Below are 15,479 nucleotides of genomic sequence, written 5' to 3'. Positions count from 1 at the left end.
CAATTCACACGTCGCATCCTATGGGGTAATAGTTGGAGTATTCCGGCATTGCACCGGTTGTCAGATCGTTTGGTAGATTTAATTTTTTCAACGCAATTTTTATTATATGTCGACATTTTTATAACTTTGTAGTTATATCAGAAGATTTTTTAAGATTCGTGAGGATAATTAGATTTTTAATAGATACGGTATTATTTTCATTAGATATTAATATTAAGTTTTTTATTTTTTATTTTTTAAGATTCTTACACCGTTGCCGTTAACGGGAAACGTGTTTCGACTGCTAATACCACCTCGGCTGCTAATGCTAAAAGGGTTAGGTTGAATCTAGTAAAATCACCAGGGTTCATAGAAATATCATCGTCTGCAAACCGAAAAATTGTTTGGTACTATGCTAGAAATATAGGGGGGATAGTGAACTATATAGACTTTATTCACTCACTCGAGTCTGAACTAATTCAATTATTAAAAACACGTGTTCAACTAGGAGCAATTAAGTTTAATCTTAAACTCGAGGCTACCTATAATCGCCCCAACGTCAAAGTTTAAAATTCAAGTTAGGTGGACAGGCGGGACTGGAGCAGCATAAGCTGATTTGTGGGGCACACAAACCGATACGGCCAGACATGCCGAAAGAGGGGGATTGCCTTGAATTCAAGTTATGGAAAAATACGGTTAGACACCCATTTGTTATTTATGCGGATTTTGAATCTTTGTTGGAAAAAACTGATGAGAGTATGGGGAAAAACACGAAAATAATTCAAAAACATGAGGCGATGAGCTATGGATATTTGGTGAAGGCGAGTGCGAACGTACCGGTGGAACTTTTGGAGGAGTACGAGATACCGACAAGACCGGTATTATACAGAGGAGACAAGGACCGTAAGGACGTGGCTAGGCACTTTGTAGAAGCGATAGTTGAAGTGAGTCGGAAAATCGAGAACTTGATGAAGACGAATATACCTTTGACTATGACTAAGAACCAAGAAAAAACACATCAAGTGTGTACCGAGTGTAATCTGTGTAAATGTAGTTTAGCCGGAGTCGATAAAGTTAAGGATCATGACCATCTGACGGGCAAATTTAGGCAAACTTTGTGCTCGAAGTGTAACTTAGGGTTACAACAACCTAAATTTGTCCCCGTATTTTTCCATAACTTGTCTAACTACGACTCACACTTTATAATTACCGAACTTGGATATGACACTGAGTCTATATCCGTTATACCGAACAGTGAGGAGAAATTTATATCTTTTTCCAAGTATATAAGTAGTACCTTCACTGTTCGCTTTATCGATACATTCAGGTTCATGGCATCGGGTTTATCGTCTCTGGCTAAAAACTTAATAACACCAGGTCTTGAGAACTTCCGTGAGACAGCGAAACATTTTGTCGCCAGAGATATGCCACTCGTAACGCGGAAGGGGGTATACCCGTATGAGTACACCGATAGCTGGAACAAGTTGAACGATAAGGTATTACCACGAAAGAGAGATTTTTATAGTACATTGACTGAGTCGGGGATTAAGGAGGCAGAATTTGAGCATGCGAAGGAGGTCTGGGACCACTTTGGGTGTAAGACGTTGGGTGAATATTCCGATTTATATTTGAAAATCGATGTGTTGCTGTTGGCGGATGTTTTCGAAAACTTCCGTGATCTATGTATGTCAACATACAATTTAGACGCAGCACACTATTTCACCGCACCCGGATTAAGTTTTGACGCTATGTTAAAGTTTACAGGTCAAAAGTTGGCGTTGTTGTCTGATTACAATATGTTATTGATGTTTGAGAATGGTCAGTATATTATTATTTGAATTTTTAAAATATGCATATAATAATAATCTTATATATATATTTTTAATAGGTATTCGTGGTGGATTGGTGCAGGCGTGTATGCGGTACGCGAAGGCGAACAATGTGAAGGCACCGGGTTATGACAAGACTAAGGATAAATCGTGGATTATATATCAGGATTGTAAGAATATATTTAATTTATTTTTTCAAACTTTTTAATCTTCTTTATACTTTATAGGTAACAACTTGTACGGGTGGGCAATGTCAGAGTACATGCCGTACGGTGGGTTCAACTGGGTTGAACCCAGTTTAGATGGATTGAGTGAGATGAAAGCGAAATCTGATAAAGGACGAGTGTATGAGATAGATGTAACATATCCACAACATTTACATGATAAACATAATGACCTCCCTTTCCTGCCGCAAAATAGTATACCGCGTGGATCTAAAGTACGGAAACTGATGACAACGTTTGATAAGAAGAAAAATTACATCATTCATTACAGAAACCTACAGCAGGCTATAGAGAACGGTTTAATAGTTGAAAAGGTAAATATTTATATTTTATAAGATTTTAAACTATTTTTTAACATTATTTTTTATATATAGGTACATAGAGTTTTGGAGTTTGATCAGTCGGATTGGTTGTCAAAATATATTAACCTGAACACAGAGATGAGGAAGAAGGCGAAGAATGAGTTTGAAAAAGATTTTTTTAAATTAATGAATAACGCAGTATTTGGTATGTTACTTTATTTATTTAATTTAATTTAATTATTTTACTAACAGTTTTTTAATTTTCTAGGGAAAACTATGCAATCGAAAAGGAAGGAAATGAAGATGGAGTTAGTATCATGTGAGAGACGGTTACAAAGACTTATTAATAAAACGACATTTAAGCATTCGACTAGGTATAGTGAAAACCTGAACGCGGTCGCACTGGAAAACAAGATCATTACTTTTGACAAACCTATATATATTGGTAAATATACTATAAATTTAAGTATTATACAATTATTATATTAACACATTTATTTTTATATAGGATTTGCAGTACTTGACATTTCCAAGACGATGATGTACGATTATCATTATAATGTTATGAAGAAACATTATAATGATAATATCGAGCTTATGTATACTGACACAGGTAAATATATTTAAACTAACCTCTTGTATGTACGTTGTAAATAATATATTAATTATTATTTCAGATTCATTGATATACTTTATTAAAACTGACGACTTTTATAAAGACTTACTTAACAACCCTAACTTGTTGAATAGAGTAGACACATCTGACTTGTCTCCTATTCATCCTTGCTACACTACAGTGAGGAGGAAGGTACCTGGATACTTCTCCGATGAAGTTAATGGGCATATTATTACGGAGTTCTGTGGGTTGAGGGCTAAATCATATGCTTTTAAAATGTATGCTGGAGAAGAGGACGAGAAGAAAGATAAAAAAGATAGAGTGGGAGGAGAGAAAATAAAAGCAAAAGGAATACGGTCTCATGTGGTTAAAAACCATATGACGTTTGAAGATCACAAGAAGTGTTTGTTTGGAGAAGCTGGAGTGGAGGCATATCAAGAGAATGTATCAATCAGATCGTTCAAACACCAAATTATGACTATAAAAACTAAAAAGTTAACGTACAATAATTACGATGATAAGCGAGTGGTATTGCTCGATAAAATCCATACCTTAGCTCATGGACATTACAGTATAGAGTAAGTTATTAAGACTAACTACTTTTCAAATTATTTTAATTTTTTTTTTTATAGGGAAGATGAACCTGGAGAAACTATGGAGTGGTCGGAACTTGATTTTGAGGTTGATGGCGAAGGACGTAAATGGTCAGATTTTGATAAAAGTTTTATGATAGAGTTTCTTAAGTACAATACTAAATAATCCTATCAGTTCTTTTTAAAATATTATATATATTCAACTTGTAAATAGCATTGTATATATATATTACTAGAATAATTTGTATTTACGTTGTAAGCATGTAATTGAGAAATTATTAAGAATGATTAATGCAAAAGCCATATAGTAGCCATATGTATATATATGTATATATATATATATACATATTTAATTATATTTTTATTTGTTTATTGTACAGTTTTTTTTCCTATATAAATATATTAGATAGGAATCATTGTGTTTAATTAAAACATATAAAAAAAGCAATGTTAACGTATAATATTATGTTTATTAAATATAATGTATACAATCACTTTTTTTTTTTTTACGAATTATTTATATACCATTTTCTTATAGCAAATACTTTATAGAATGTACATTGTTTTGGATTAAATTCCATATGAAAAATACAACAAGGTAGAGTCTCATCATCACATATTTGATCTAAACGTGGACATCCAAGGTCTTCGATGTTGATGAGTGTGACGTGAGGTATAAATTCTGTAAGAAGCTGTTTTTTCTGCTCCCCTTTGACGTAAATGCATGAGAACTTTAAAGAGTTCAATATTCTACTTAGTTCTTCATACTCGATATCACCATATTCTATAGTAAGTTTATGATAGTTATGTTCTAACCACTTATTAGTTTTACGAGATTTGTTGTCCTGCTTGCATTTAGAATTTTTAAAAATCCAATGCTGGCTCGCCCATGTTTCTGTGTCGACTATAGATAATTCTTTAATAAAATATTTATTGTTTGCTCCAAGAACGCATTGCATGTCTGCGATGGCCGACGACATAATTTCAGGTTTATTAAATGTATATAAAAATTACTAGTAATATATATTACACAATATTTTATAAGACAGAAATATTTTAACACTGGCATAGGACTACTAAACACGACGGTGTATACAGCTTGACTGAAATTATTTTTCAATACCGCATACCAAAATGTAAAATTAAGTTTTCTTAATATTTTTGCCTTCCAGGATTATCAAACGTGAATTTAAATCTGAAATATATGTTCCATGATTCGGTAATGAATTTTCATCAAATATTCCAGTTATACGATTTATTTCAGCTTTTAATTGGGCAACGTCGAGTCCCTGGATAGCGATTGCTGTACTAGTTTCAGCACAGTCATTAAATAGCTGCGACATACGATTTTCACAATTTAATAAAGACTTATTACTTGATTGAATATTATTTTCAAGCAATTGTATCTTATCACATAGATTAACAATATTACTTTTCAATGTATCGATTTCTTTCTGTTGGAGTTTCACATCGTTTAGAATTATTTTGTTACTTGACTGAATATCTGATATAATTCTTTTAGTATCACTCGCTTGAGAACTACCGAACACGTTCATAGTTATAAAACGACTGATATTATTTTTTAACGTCGCGTGTATTTATCCAACTATTATGTGTATTATCAAATCCTAACCACTTGACATACATTTGATTCTGTTTTTTACGTATAATTTTTTCAATTAAATATTCGTTTGGGAAATTGGTCTTGTATATTTCTTCAGAGTAAAAACAACCTGCAATAGGTTTGCCCATATAATCTTGTAATTGATAAGTAACGGGTAATGTTTTATTTATTTTGATAATCTTGAATATTTCCGTAGACCAGTTTGGTAGATAACCTTTTGTAAATACGCCTTTTTGTGTACTGATACGAACGTTATCGCCAACTTTGAATTTGATTTTTACAGTATTAATTTCACGATGTTTTATTACCACCGAAGCGGGGTTGGAATCTGCTTGTATCGGTGTCATTCCTATAGTCCTATGTCGTGAATTATTGTATTCATGAAGCAACTTTGGTAAAATTGAAACCCATTCGTGTGACCCACGTGCAGTGAACTCCTTATACATTCTCCCCTTCAAAGAACGATTAAGCCTTTCCGCTATACTCGCTTTTAGAATACTGAAAGTTGAATATTTGTGTATGCCATACTTGGTCATCAAAGCATCAAAAGTGGTGTTGTAAAATTCTTTTCCGTTATCGAGTTGTAAAAGTTTTGGTGAGCGATCAAGTAATATTGTAGACATTGCACTAGTAACTTCTTTACCTGTCTTAGACTTTAACGGTATTGCCCAAGAAAATTTTGTAAAACAATCAATCACAACCAGGATGTATTTGTAACCACCATTTATCTTTGAATATGATATCATTTCAACCAAGTCGGCTTGCCATAAATCATTTTTCCCATATACGTTAACTCTACGCCTAGTGAAATTTTTCCTTACTGGTTTGTGAAGTTCGTTAGCGATTTCCCGTTTAGACATCTGGAATTCGCTTTATTAGTCCGGCCTCGTGTAATTCGTTGAAAATCGATATTATTTCGTTTGAAACGCTTGTATTGCCAGCTGCTTTTGACGCGAGAAGTAGACGTAATCGATCGACCAACTCGTTTGGATTGTCCCAATACACTAAGTTATTTTTCTGTAATTTCATAGACAGTCCATCGCCCGAAGGGAATAATTTACTAATAATTGTTGAATATTTTGTGCCACCCTTTTTTATTTTATTTCCAACTGCAGATAAATGTACCGATGTTTGACTCAATATAGATTTATATACCTCTAATTCGTTTTCGGTATAAACGAGTGGATTTTTCAAAAATAATAACTGTATAAGACCCGAGGTTAAGGTATAAACATTACTGTCGATAAGTAAAGTGTTTTCTAAGAATTTTACTTCTTTTTTACCCAAGATAATATGTCCGTTTGGAAGTTTTTTCGGACCATAGATTTTATCCAAGTCTGTAGACTGAAACCAATTTTCAATTTCTTGTTGATTGTAGTCCGATATCAAGTTTTTTGATTTATTGTCAGTATTTTCTTTGTTCAATCGAGGTTTATTCGATATTTTAGTTAAAGGATCGATAATTGGTTTTAATGTCTGTGTCATTAATTGTTGAACATTATCCGAACCTGTTTTTAATGCGATATATTTACGTTTAATACTTTCCTTAGCTTTAACTAGCTCATCTAAAACAGTAGTTGCCTCCGTCATGACTGCGTTTTAAATGATTATATCTATTAATTGTAGCATCTTATATAACTACAAAAGTATCAAACCCAAAACGATAACGTCCGTTATCACGTTCGCTATCTTTACAAATAACAACAAATGTAAACCTGTCACGGTTCCAACATGTTATACAAAAATGTTTAAATTGTGTATATGACATATCGCCCGAACAGTGCTCGTTGTACACATGTTTTAAATTTGTTTCGTCTTGTTTAAATAATACTATTAAATTCGCGTTGTCACGTATCAACTGTTTTGGTACTTTTGAGTAACTCTGAGCCAGATAGAATATATCTATTTTATTGTGGCGACCTCGAGAAAAATAATCTCTTATTACGTTTTGGTGTTCACCAATAACATCGTCCAAGATAAAAATTGAATTTGGTAAAACTTTCTCGGGTGGAATTACTTTATCATTCTCGAAAAAGGTAAAAATTTTCATACCATCTATTCCATCAATAATACGTTTTAATAATTTATATTTAGGTTGTTCCAGTGTCTTGGAGTATATGTATACGTTTTCAAATCGTAACCCATTTTCATCGACTAGTAGAAAATAAATCAGATTGGTTTTACCACACCCCGAGCTGCCAAGTACCAACGACCTTATCGTATTTGGAAAAAGCTCTCCATGTCTCTGTTGAATTGTCTCGGGAGAATCAATATTATAAATTCGGAGTTTTTTCTCTTGTTCGATAAAGCGCATTTTTTTTTAATTTTCACTATAAATATAGGTGCTATGTTAGCGATAGCGTCACACGATGTCTCACGTTCGTAAGAGAAACAACAATAAAGGCTCCGGTCTTATTAACTCTGTTATAAATCATTTACCCGTGGAATTACATTTACCAGGCTATAGGTAAGTCATTGTATTATATGATTATTATTAAATCATAACTAAATTATATATTTGTTATAGATTTACCGGCCCCGGAACCAAATTGAAACAAAGATTAGCACGAGGAGAACGTGGTATAAACCGACTTGACGAGTTGGCTAGAGCGCATGATATCGCATACGAAGAAAGTAATTCGCTAACTGATCGACATAGAGCAGACGAAGTATTAGAAAATCAGGCTTGGGAAGTGTTTAAATCTAAAAACACAGATATCAAGGAAAAAGCGGCGTCTTGGCTAGTTACTACAGTCATGAAGGCCAAACGTAAGATTGGAGCTGGTTGTGGATTTAAACAAATAGTTTTGGCTGCTAAAAATTCCATCAAAAATAAAATGAATGAAAATAATATAACGAAATTAGTAAGAACATGTCTGTCAGCTGCAAAAAAAATTAAAAAAAATAAAAATAAGAAAACTAAAACACCAAGAATTATACCAATACCGAAAAAGGGCGGTGTTCTACCTTTAATTCCTATTTTTGCTGGTTTATCGGCATTAGGCGCGCTTACCGGTGGAGTAGGTAATATAGTAAAAGTCGTGAAAGAATTAAATTCTGGAAAAAACACACCTATTCATCTAGGCAAAGGATTATATCTTACTCCTCACAAGGGCAGTTCTTATAAAATCGTAAAAGGTAAAGGTTTATACCTAGCACCACACAAGGGCGGTTCAGTTAAGAAATCAAGGTCAAAAAACTAATTTCTACGTTACCCAATAGAGCGTTGTACGATTATGAGATTATAAAATACGTTGACATGTTGAAAATTCCTCATTTCATTGGTGTATTTGTTAGAGACAAGTTGCCTCGACGAGCAAAACATCGAGAGTCAGCTGTAGTTAATTTAGACATCGAAAACGGTACAGGTACTCATTGGGTAGCGTATAAGAAAATCGGAAAACAAGTTAAATATTATGATAGTTATGGAAATTTAACGCCACCGCTAGAATTACAGAAATATTTCAACGGTTGCAATATCGAATACAACTACGAGAGACATCAGAAATATAACACAACAAACTGTGGTCATCTGTGCTTAAAATTTTTATCATGTACACTATAACGTTAACCGGTAACTCAAGCGAATTGTCATGTGACTTTTTTCCATCGATAGAAGTCGGTAAAAATGCTAAGATCTGTCTGTTAGGTTTTCAAACGAATAATTCTATTCCTAATGTAAACGAAAAGTGTAATAAAATATGCTTCATATACAATAATGATAATAATACGAATAGCGATAGCTATGTAATACCTACCGGCTCTTACGAGTTGAATGAAATTGAGGCGGCTATAAAACGTGTTTTACATAATTCTGATACTTTATTCGAGTTGAGAGCGGATAATAATACACTAAAATGTACAATGTTTTGTAGCGAAACTGTAGATTTTCGCATGTCTAATAGTATAGGACAGTTGTTGGGTTTTAAAAATCGTAAATATGCAGCTAATGTCAATCACGAATCAGATACGTTGGTCAATATTACAAAAACAAACTGTATATATATCGATTCAAACCTAGTTATGGGTTCATTCGTCAACGGTAAGCAGTGCCATACAATACACGAGTTTTATCCGAATGTACCTCCAGGCTATAAAATAATAGAGGTACCAAGACATTTGGTTTTTTACCCACTTAATTCTACATCTATAACACACGCCAGTATAATTTTGAAAAATCAAGACAACGAGTTGATCGATCTACGAGGCGAGCCGGTATCGATACGATTATTAATTCAAGACTCGTGATGGGTCTTCAATTTTACAATATAAATAGGTCTGCATATGAAAAACCCGTTAGTCGTGTTAAAAACACTAACAAGGTAACAACTCCGAAGAAGAAAAAATATTCGAGACGAAAACAGACTAGATACAGTCTAACGCCCGACAATTTGGCTTTTCTACGCTCTATAAACGTCATTTAATATGGACGACACATATTTAGACGTCACGGCTGGATACATCGACGATTGTAAAATAACTCAAATTGATTATCATTCTTTTTTACCTTATTCTACGTCCGCTCTCTCTAATAATGATGAGGTGCGTATTGCTTTACATAACACCGAGTCTTATACACTACCGTGCGAGAGTTATATTTACATCGAGGGGACAATAACCAAACCTGTAGAAATAACTGATGAGATTAGATTTATAAATAACGGACTGGCATTTCTTTTCTCCGAAATGAAATATGAAATAAACGGTACTCAGATTCAAAAACTCGTCAATCCAGGTATATCAACCACATTAAAAGGATATTGCTCGTACAATAAAACGAATATTTCATCACACCACAATGCTGCCTGGGACAATGATTTTAAAAATGTGAATAAAGACTTTATCGATGGCGACAATTTCAATGGATGTATTAATCTTAAAGATTTGTTTGGTTTTTGTGAAGATTATAAACGAATTTTAATAAATTGTAATCAGCAGCTCATATTAAATAGAGCGTCGATCGATTTAAATGCAATCAAACAGTATAAAAATAATGAAGTTGTGGCAGACGTTCCTAAACTAAAAGACGTTAAAATAAATATAACAAAAATATTGTGGAGAATACCTATAGTGAGAGTTAGCGATAGAGAAAAAATTAGACTGTTAAAAGTAGTCAACAATCAAAAACCTCTAACATGTGCATTTAGATCGTGGGAACTGTGTGAATATCCATTTTTACCACAAAACACTTCGCATTCGTGGAAAGTAAAGACATCGAACAAATTAGAAAAACCTAGATATGTTATCATTGGCTTTCAAACTGATAGGAAAAATAGCACGAGTAAACCAATGTCATATTTTGATCATTGTAAAATTAAAAACTTGAAAGTCTATTTGAACTCTGAAGTATTTCCCTACGAAGATTTTCAAAACGACTTTACCAAAAATAAGGTGGCGACACTATATCGCGCGTATGCAGAGTTCCAAAAATCTTACTACGGCCATGATGATGTGACACCTCTATTGAACCGTTCAGATTTCAAAAATCTGTCTCCAATCATAGTCGTTGACATGAGCCGACAAAACGACAATGTGAAAATGTCAACTGTTGACCTCAGAATTGAACTAGAAGCCGACGAAGCGTTCCCGGTTTCAACTTCAGCATATTGTTTAATATTACATGACCAAATTATAACTTATAATCCATTTAATGGAGAAGTAAGAACCTTGTAAATATTTAATGTAAACCTTATTATTTATAAATGATAATATTTTTATTTTATTTTGCTTAATATTAACCTTTTAAATATTTATTGTAAACCTTAAAATTAATAAATGAAAATACGAATTTTATATATCATTTTTATTTATTTTACATATATTTTTAGTTTCTACAATTTATTATATAACCTTACGTTTTACTCTGTGTAATGATGTGAGGTGTTGAGCGTTCCGCTTACTTGATATATCTGCAGAGGGCTTGTCAAAAAAAGATGGTGATGCTGGTGGTGATTGAATCGAGAATGACGTTGGACCATCATTCTCATCAACTACTAAAGCTTGTTGGCGTAGGTATAGATCTGGGTTGTGATGCCATGGAGGGTATTGTGCATCTAACTCATATTCATCGGATGTATGTGGCGGTAGACTGTTGATAGATCCATCGCGTTCACCGATAGACTAAACAAAACAAAATTAATAATTAATATTATATGAGATGAACGCGTATATAACGTGAATATTTTATAAATTACTTTAGCTATATTATTGCCTGGAGAATAGTTTGGCGATATCTGTGAATACTCGTACTGTAACTAAAATTAAAAAAAAATAAAACTTGATTAAATATATGTTTGTATTTAATATTATATTTATAAATTACCACTTCTGAGTTTTGTACTTTTCGATGAGCCATAAAAAGTTCGGCCAATTGTTTAGTCGCAAACATTTTAATTTGACCGAGGTTAGGTGTCTTCTTACTCTGTCTGACTTCAACGTTCCGAATGAAAATTTCCATTTCCCTCAAATTGTTAGGCGGTGAATCCGATTGCAAGCATTTTTCCATCAAATACTCGCAATAATCACTAATTTGCTTAATAATTGCTGGTTTTATTTTTTCTTCTTTTTCATTAATACTAGCAGTAATACACCATTCTATTTCCTGGAGTTTTATTAAATCTGAACGACTTAATAAAACTCTACATCCATCTTCAGTCTTGGATTCAATTACCAGAACGTTTGAACCGTTATACACCATACTTGATATTTTATAAGCATCGGTTTCGAGAAATGTGGTTCGCTTATACTTTTGCGGCGTGTCTAATATAAATGATAGTATGTTACCCATAAGTGAGAATATCCGTCTTAGAAAATCTGTACTTATTTTCACATAACGTGATGATGTTAATAAGAGTACAACTGTTTGAAGTTGTTCTGTCGGATCGATACCGACAAGTATAAATTTTCTCGCCGTGAAGTCCAACGTGTAGCTTGTAGCTTCGATGAGGTCAGCCGGTGGTGATGGAGGAACGTATGCGAAAGCCTTCTTCTCGTTGTATAATGTAGCGTTGTCAGCGATTGAACCAGCCATGTTTTTAAAAATGATTTTAAAAAGTAAAAAACACTTTAAATTTTAAAAGACTCGGAAAAAATAATAAACACTATAAAATAATATAAGACTTGAAAAAATTATAAGCACCGATCAATTTATGAGACTGATAGAAACGTAGAGGAGAATTACAATTGTGTAAGACTGAGAACAGACTGAATGAATGTCGGCTCATACGGAGGCAAGATGGGTGTGGATGGGTCCATTAATTGGTAGGAGATATAATATTAAGCTATCTAAGAGTCTAACGTGTAAGTGATTAAGACATTTTTTAATATATTATATTGGTTATTAATGTGTTATTCAATAATACTATATTTACTTAATTATTATTGTTTGTAAGCGATTAAGTTATTTTTTAGTATAGATTGATTATTAATGTGTTATTCACTAATAGATAATATTTCGTGGTAAGGTACTGATTTCATTATGTGTTATTCACTAATAGATATTTTAATTTGTTGTTGTTGTTATTAAGTGATTAAGTTATTTTTTAGTATAGATTGATTATTAATGTGTTATTCACTAATAGATATTTTAATTTGTTGTTGTTGTTGTTGTTAGGTATATCTAAGAGACAAGAGTCTACAATATGTCTGCGATTATTATGTTATTCACTAATAGGTATTTGTTAGGTATGATAGCATTTCGTGGGAAGGTACAGATTTCATTGTGTGTTATTCACTAATAGGTATTTTAATTTGTTGTTGTTAAGTATAATATCTAAGAGTCTACAGGATAAATGTGTAATTGATAACTGATAAAATATATGTAGCTCACATAACGGATCGGAAGGTGGTGGGGAGGTGGGGGTTAATATACAAAATATGTATCGGTCACGTGATGAGTAGATGGGTTCAGGTGGAGGGGTAAATATACAAAATATGTATCGGTCACGTGATGAGTATATGGGTTCAGGTGGAGGGGTAAATATACAAAATATGTATCGGTCACGTGATGAGTATATGGGTTCAGGTGGAGGGGTAAATATACAAAATATGTTTCGGTAGAGTCGGAGGGGTAAATATACGTCACACACGTACGGGATCATCGGCGGCGGATCAGTGGGATGCGGTATGTGGGGTGGGGTAACGTCGCGTACGTACGCAATCAAGGATCAAGAGTCTTCAACAATGATAAAGGATCAAGGATCACGGGATCACGGGATCAAGGGCTCAGTATTTAGAACATACATGGAGGGGTAAATATACGTCACACACGTACGGGATCATCGGCGGCGGATCAGTGGGATGCGGTATGTGGGGTGGGGTAACGTCGCGTACGTACGCAATCAAGGATCAAGAGTCTTCAACAATGATAAAGGATCAAGGATCACGGGATCACGGGATCAAGGGCTCAGTATTTAGAACATACATTTTCATACTACTAAAATGGGTATAATTACGGATATAATAAATTTAATAAAAATATTAATCGTGGAGGATACAGTAACTTTAATAATAATAATCGTAACGGATACAGTAATTTTGATAATAATAATCGTAACGGATACAGTAATCGTACAGGATACAGTAATTCTAATAATCGCGGCGGATATAGTAACAATTATAGACAAAATTATAACGAAAATAATAATCAGCGAAATAATTTTGGTAATAATCAGAATAGAAGTAACACTGGTTGTTACACGTGTGGGAAAACAAATCATATCGCAAGAGAATGCTGGCAAACGAACGGTCGATCAAGCGGAAACGACCGAGCAAATACACATAACAACAATCGTGATAATAGTACGCGTAATTCTGGAAGTGGTAATAGTAATAGAAACAATACGGGTGTTCAGAATTTGCATTGTAGTTATTGTAACAAAATAGGGCATGAAATTTCGAACTGTTTTACAAAACAGAAAAACGAGAAAAATAATTCAAAAAATTCCAAAGGGCAAGTTCCAGTGGGCGTCAGGCTTGTCCAGGAGATAATGCAATCGCCACAAAACGATGTTTTCACATCACAACTAAATTAATAGAAAATCACATTACTTTAAAATCACCTAGTTTTAATAAAGAACAAATTAAATTATTAGTAGACACGGGGGCGGAATTAAATATCATTAAAATTAATGCACTAAAGGGGGATACAGAAATTAACGAAAAAGACAAGATTTATTTAAAAGGTATTAATGAAAAAATAGTCTCAACAATAGGTAAAGCAAAAATATATTTAATAATAAATAAAACAGCATTCGAAACAGAATTTTATGTAGTAAACAAAACGTTTCCAATAGAAGGAGAAGGCATATTGGGACACAAGTTTTTGATGGATAATCACGCAGTTATAGATATAGCTAACAATACGATAACAATAAATGAAAATAAAGTAGAAAACGAAAACAGTGTATGCTTTATTTTAAAACCACGTTCGGAAACAGTAGTGGAAATAGATATCGCAAATAAAGCAATGAATAATAAAAATATATTAATTAATAAACAAGAGTTATCACCAGATGTATATTGCGCGAATATTTATAATACAGTTAGAAACGGAAAAATAACGATAAGTGTGTTGAATATATCGGAAGTGACACAAAGTATCAATGTAGGTCAAGTCCGTAAAATATCATACGAGGATGACATAGTAGCACACATCGATAACGTAGCATATAACAACAAAATTGACATTGACCGCGCGAGCAAAATAAAAACATTGATTAGGACGGAGCATTTGAATATTGATGAACGAAAATCAATAATAAGAATTTGTGAAAATTACGCAGATATTTTTCATATAGAGGGGGATAATCTTACGTGTACAACGGCAGCAGAACATGTAATAAAAGTACCTAAGGATTTAAAACCAATTTATAAAAAACCGTACCGTTTACCGTTTTCACAACATGACGAAATAGAACGACAAATAGGTCAAATGATGAAAGACGAAATTATAGAGAGATCAATGAGTCCTTTTAATGCACCTCTAATACTAGTAAAGAAGAAGGAGGATGCCTCGGGAAAACAAAAGTTCAGAATAGTTATAGATTTTAGAGCACTTAATGAAGTAACTTTAAATGAATTTCACCCATTACCAAATATTACGGAAATCTTAGACCAATTGGGGCAATGCCAACTGTTTAGTCTATTAGATTTAAAGTCAGGTTATTTTCAAGTTCCATTATCAAGAGATTCGAAGGAGCTTACAGCTTTTTCCACGGGACAAGGTCATTATCAATTTAAACGTTTAGTTATGGGTTTAAGCTCAGCTCCAGCAACATTTCAAAAAATGATGACGAATGTGTTGTCAGGGTTG

General features: G+C 33.2%; 5 protein-coding genes across 5 annotated transcripts; 3 read left to right on the top strand and 2 right to left on the bottom strand.

The window, feature by feature from the left end:
* The first annotated feature begins 626 nt into the window (after window positions 1-626).
* Window positions 627-2,657, top strand: LOC132949681 (uncharacterized). The gene is made up of 5 exons (XM_061020681.1): window positions 627-1,797; window positions 1,868-1,978; window positions 2,036-2,346; window positions 2,407-2,495; window positions 2,603-2,657. The coding sequence occupies exons 1-5, from the start codon at window positions 627-629 to the stop codon at window positions 2,655-2,657; spliced, it is 1,737 nt and encodes a 578-aa protein (XP_060876664.1).
* Window positions 2,658-2,931: 274 nt separating this feature from the next.
* Window positions 2,932-3,577, top strand: LOC132933606 (uncharacterized). Its single transcript, XM_060999874.1, has 2 exons — window positions 2,932-2,947; window positions 3,012-3,577. The coding sequence occupies exons 1-2, from the start codon at window positions 2,932-2,934 to the stop codon at window positions 3,530-3,532; spliced, it is 537 nt and encodes a 178-aa protein (XP_060855857.1). The 3' UTR covers window positions 3,533-3,577.
* A 1,108-nt stretch (window positions 3,578-4,685) lies between these two features.
* LOC132949674 (uncharacterized) lies at window positions 4,686-6,027 on the bottom strand. The gene is made up of 2 exons (XM_061020668.1): window positions 5,189-6,027; window positions 4,686-5,082 (listed from the first exon to the last, which is right to left on the bottom strand). Exons 1-2 carry the CDS (start codon window positions 6,025-6,027, stop codon window positions 4,686-4,688), a joined length of 1,236 nt encoding a protein of 411 aa, XP_060876651.1.
* A 3,565-nt stretch (window positions 6,028-9,592) lies between these two features.
* Window positions 9,593-10,781, top strand: LOC132949664 (uncharacterized). Its single transcript, XM_061020656.1, has 2 exons — window positions 9,593-10,699; window positions 10,770-10,781. Exons 1-2 carry the CDS (start codon window positions 9,593-9,595, stop codon window positions 10,779-10,781), a joined length of 1,119 nt encoding a protein of 372 aa, XP_060876639.1.
* A 227-nt stretch (window positions 10,782-11,008) lies between these two features.
* LOC132949655 (uncharacterized) lies at window positions 11,009-12,197 on the bottom strand. Its single transcript, XM_061020646.1, has 3 exons — window positions 11,490-12,197; window positions 11,362-11,421; window positions 11,009-11,287 (listed from the first exon to the last, which is right to left on the bottom strand). Exons 1-3 carry the CDS (start codon window positions 12,195-12,197, stop codon window positions 11,009-11,011), a joined length of 1,047 nt encoding a protein of 348 aa, XP_060876629.1.
* Between the last annotated feature and the right edge of the window lie 3,282 nt (window positions 12,198-15,479).

The sequence above is a fragment of the Metopolophium dirhodum genome, chromosome 1 (genome assembly GCF_019925205.1).
Source record: "Metopolophium dirhodum isolate CAU chromosome 1, ASM1992520v1, whole genome shotgun sequence".
NCBI classification, from domain to species: Eukaryota; Metazoa; Arthropoda; class Insecta; order Hemiptera; family Aphididae; genus Metopolophium; species Metopolophium dirhodum.
Note: the sequence above shows the minus strand (reverse complement) of the source record. Positions and strands in the feature narration are given on the sequence as shown.

Excerpts from the sequence above, each read along its gene's own strand:
- LOC132949681 (XM_061020681.1), top strand. The coding sequence starts at position 627 with ATGCCGAAAGAGGGGGATTGCCTTGAATTCAAGTTATGGAAAAATACG. Across the intron at positions 1,979-2,035 it reads GTGGATTATATATCAGGATT|GTAACAACTTGTACGGGTGG; the intron begins GTAAGAATATAT and ends TATACTTTATAG. Across the intron at positions 2,496-2,602 it reads AGGAAGAAGGCGAAGAATGA|GGAAAACTATGCAATCGAAA; the intron begins GTTTGAAAAAGA and ends TTAATTTTCTAG.
- LOC132949674 (XM_061020668.1), bottom strand. The coding sequence starts at position 6,027 with ATGTCTAAACGGGAAATCGCTAACGAACTTCACAAACCAGTAAGGAAA. Across the intron at positions 5,083-5,188 it reads CGTAAAAAACAGAATCAAAT|TTCTCAAGCGAGTGATACTA; the intron begins GTATGTCAAGTG and ends CGTGTTCGGTAG.
- LOC132949664 (XM_061020656.1), top strand. The coding sequence starts at position 9,593 with ATGGACGACACATATTTAGACGTCACGGCTGGATACATCGACGATTGT.
- LOC132949655 (XM_061020646.1), bottom strand. The coding sequence starts at position 12,197 with ATGGCTGGTTCAATCGCTGACAACGCTACATTATACAACGAGAAGAAG. Across the intron at positions 11,422-11,489 it reads AAGTACAAAACTCAGAAGTG|TTACAGTACGAGTATTCACA; the intron begins GTAATTTATAAA and ends TTTTAATTTTAG. Across the intron at positions 11,288-11,361 it reads CAGGCAATAATATAGCTAAA|TCTATCGGTGAACGCGATGG; the intron begins GTAATTTATAAA and ends TGTTTTGTTTAG.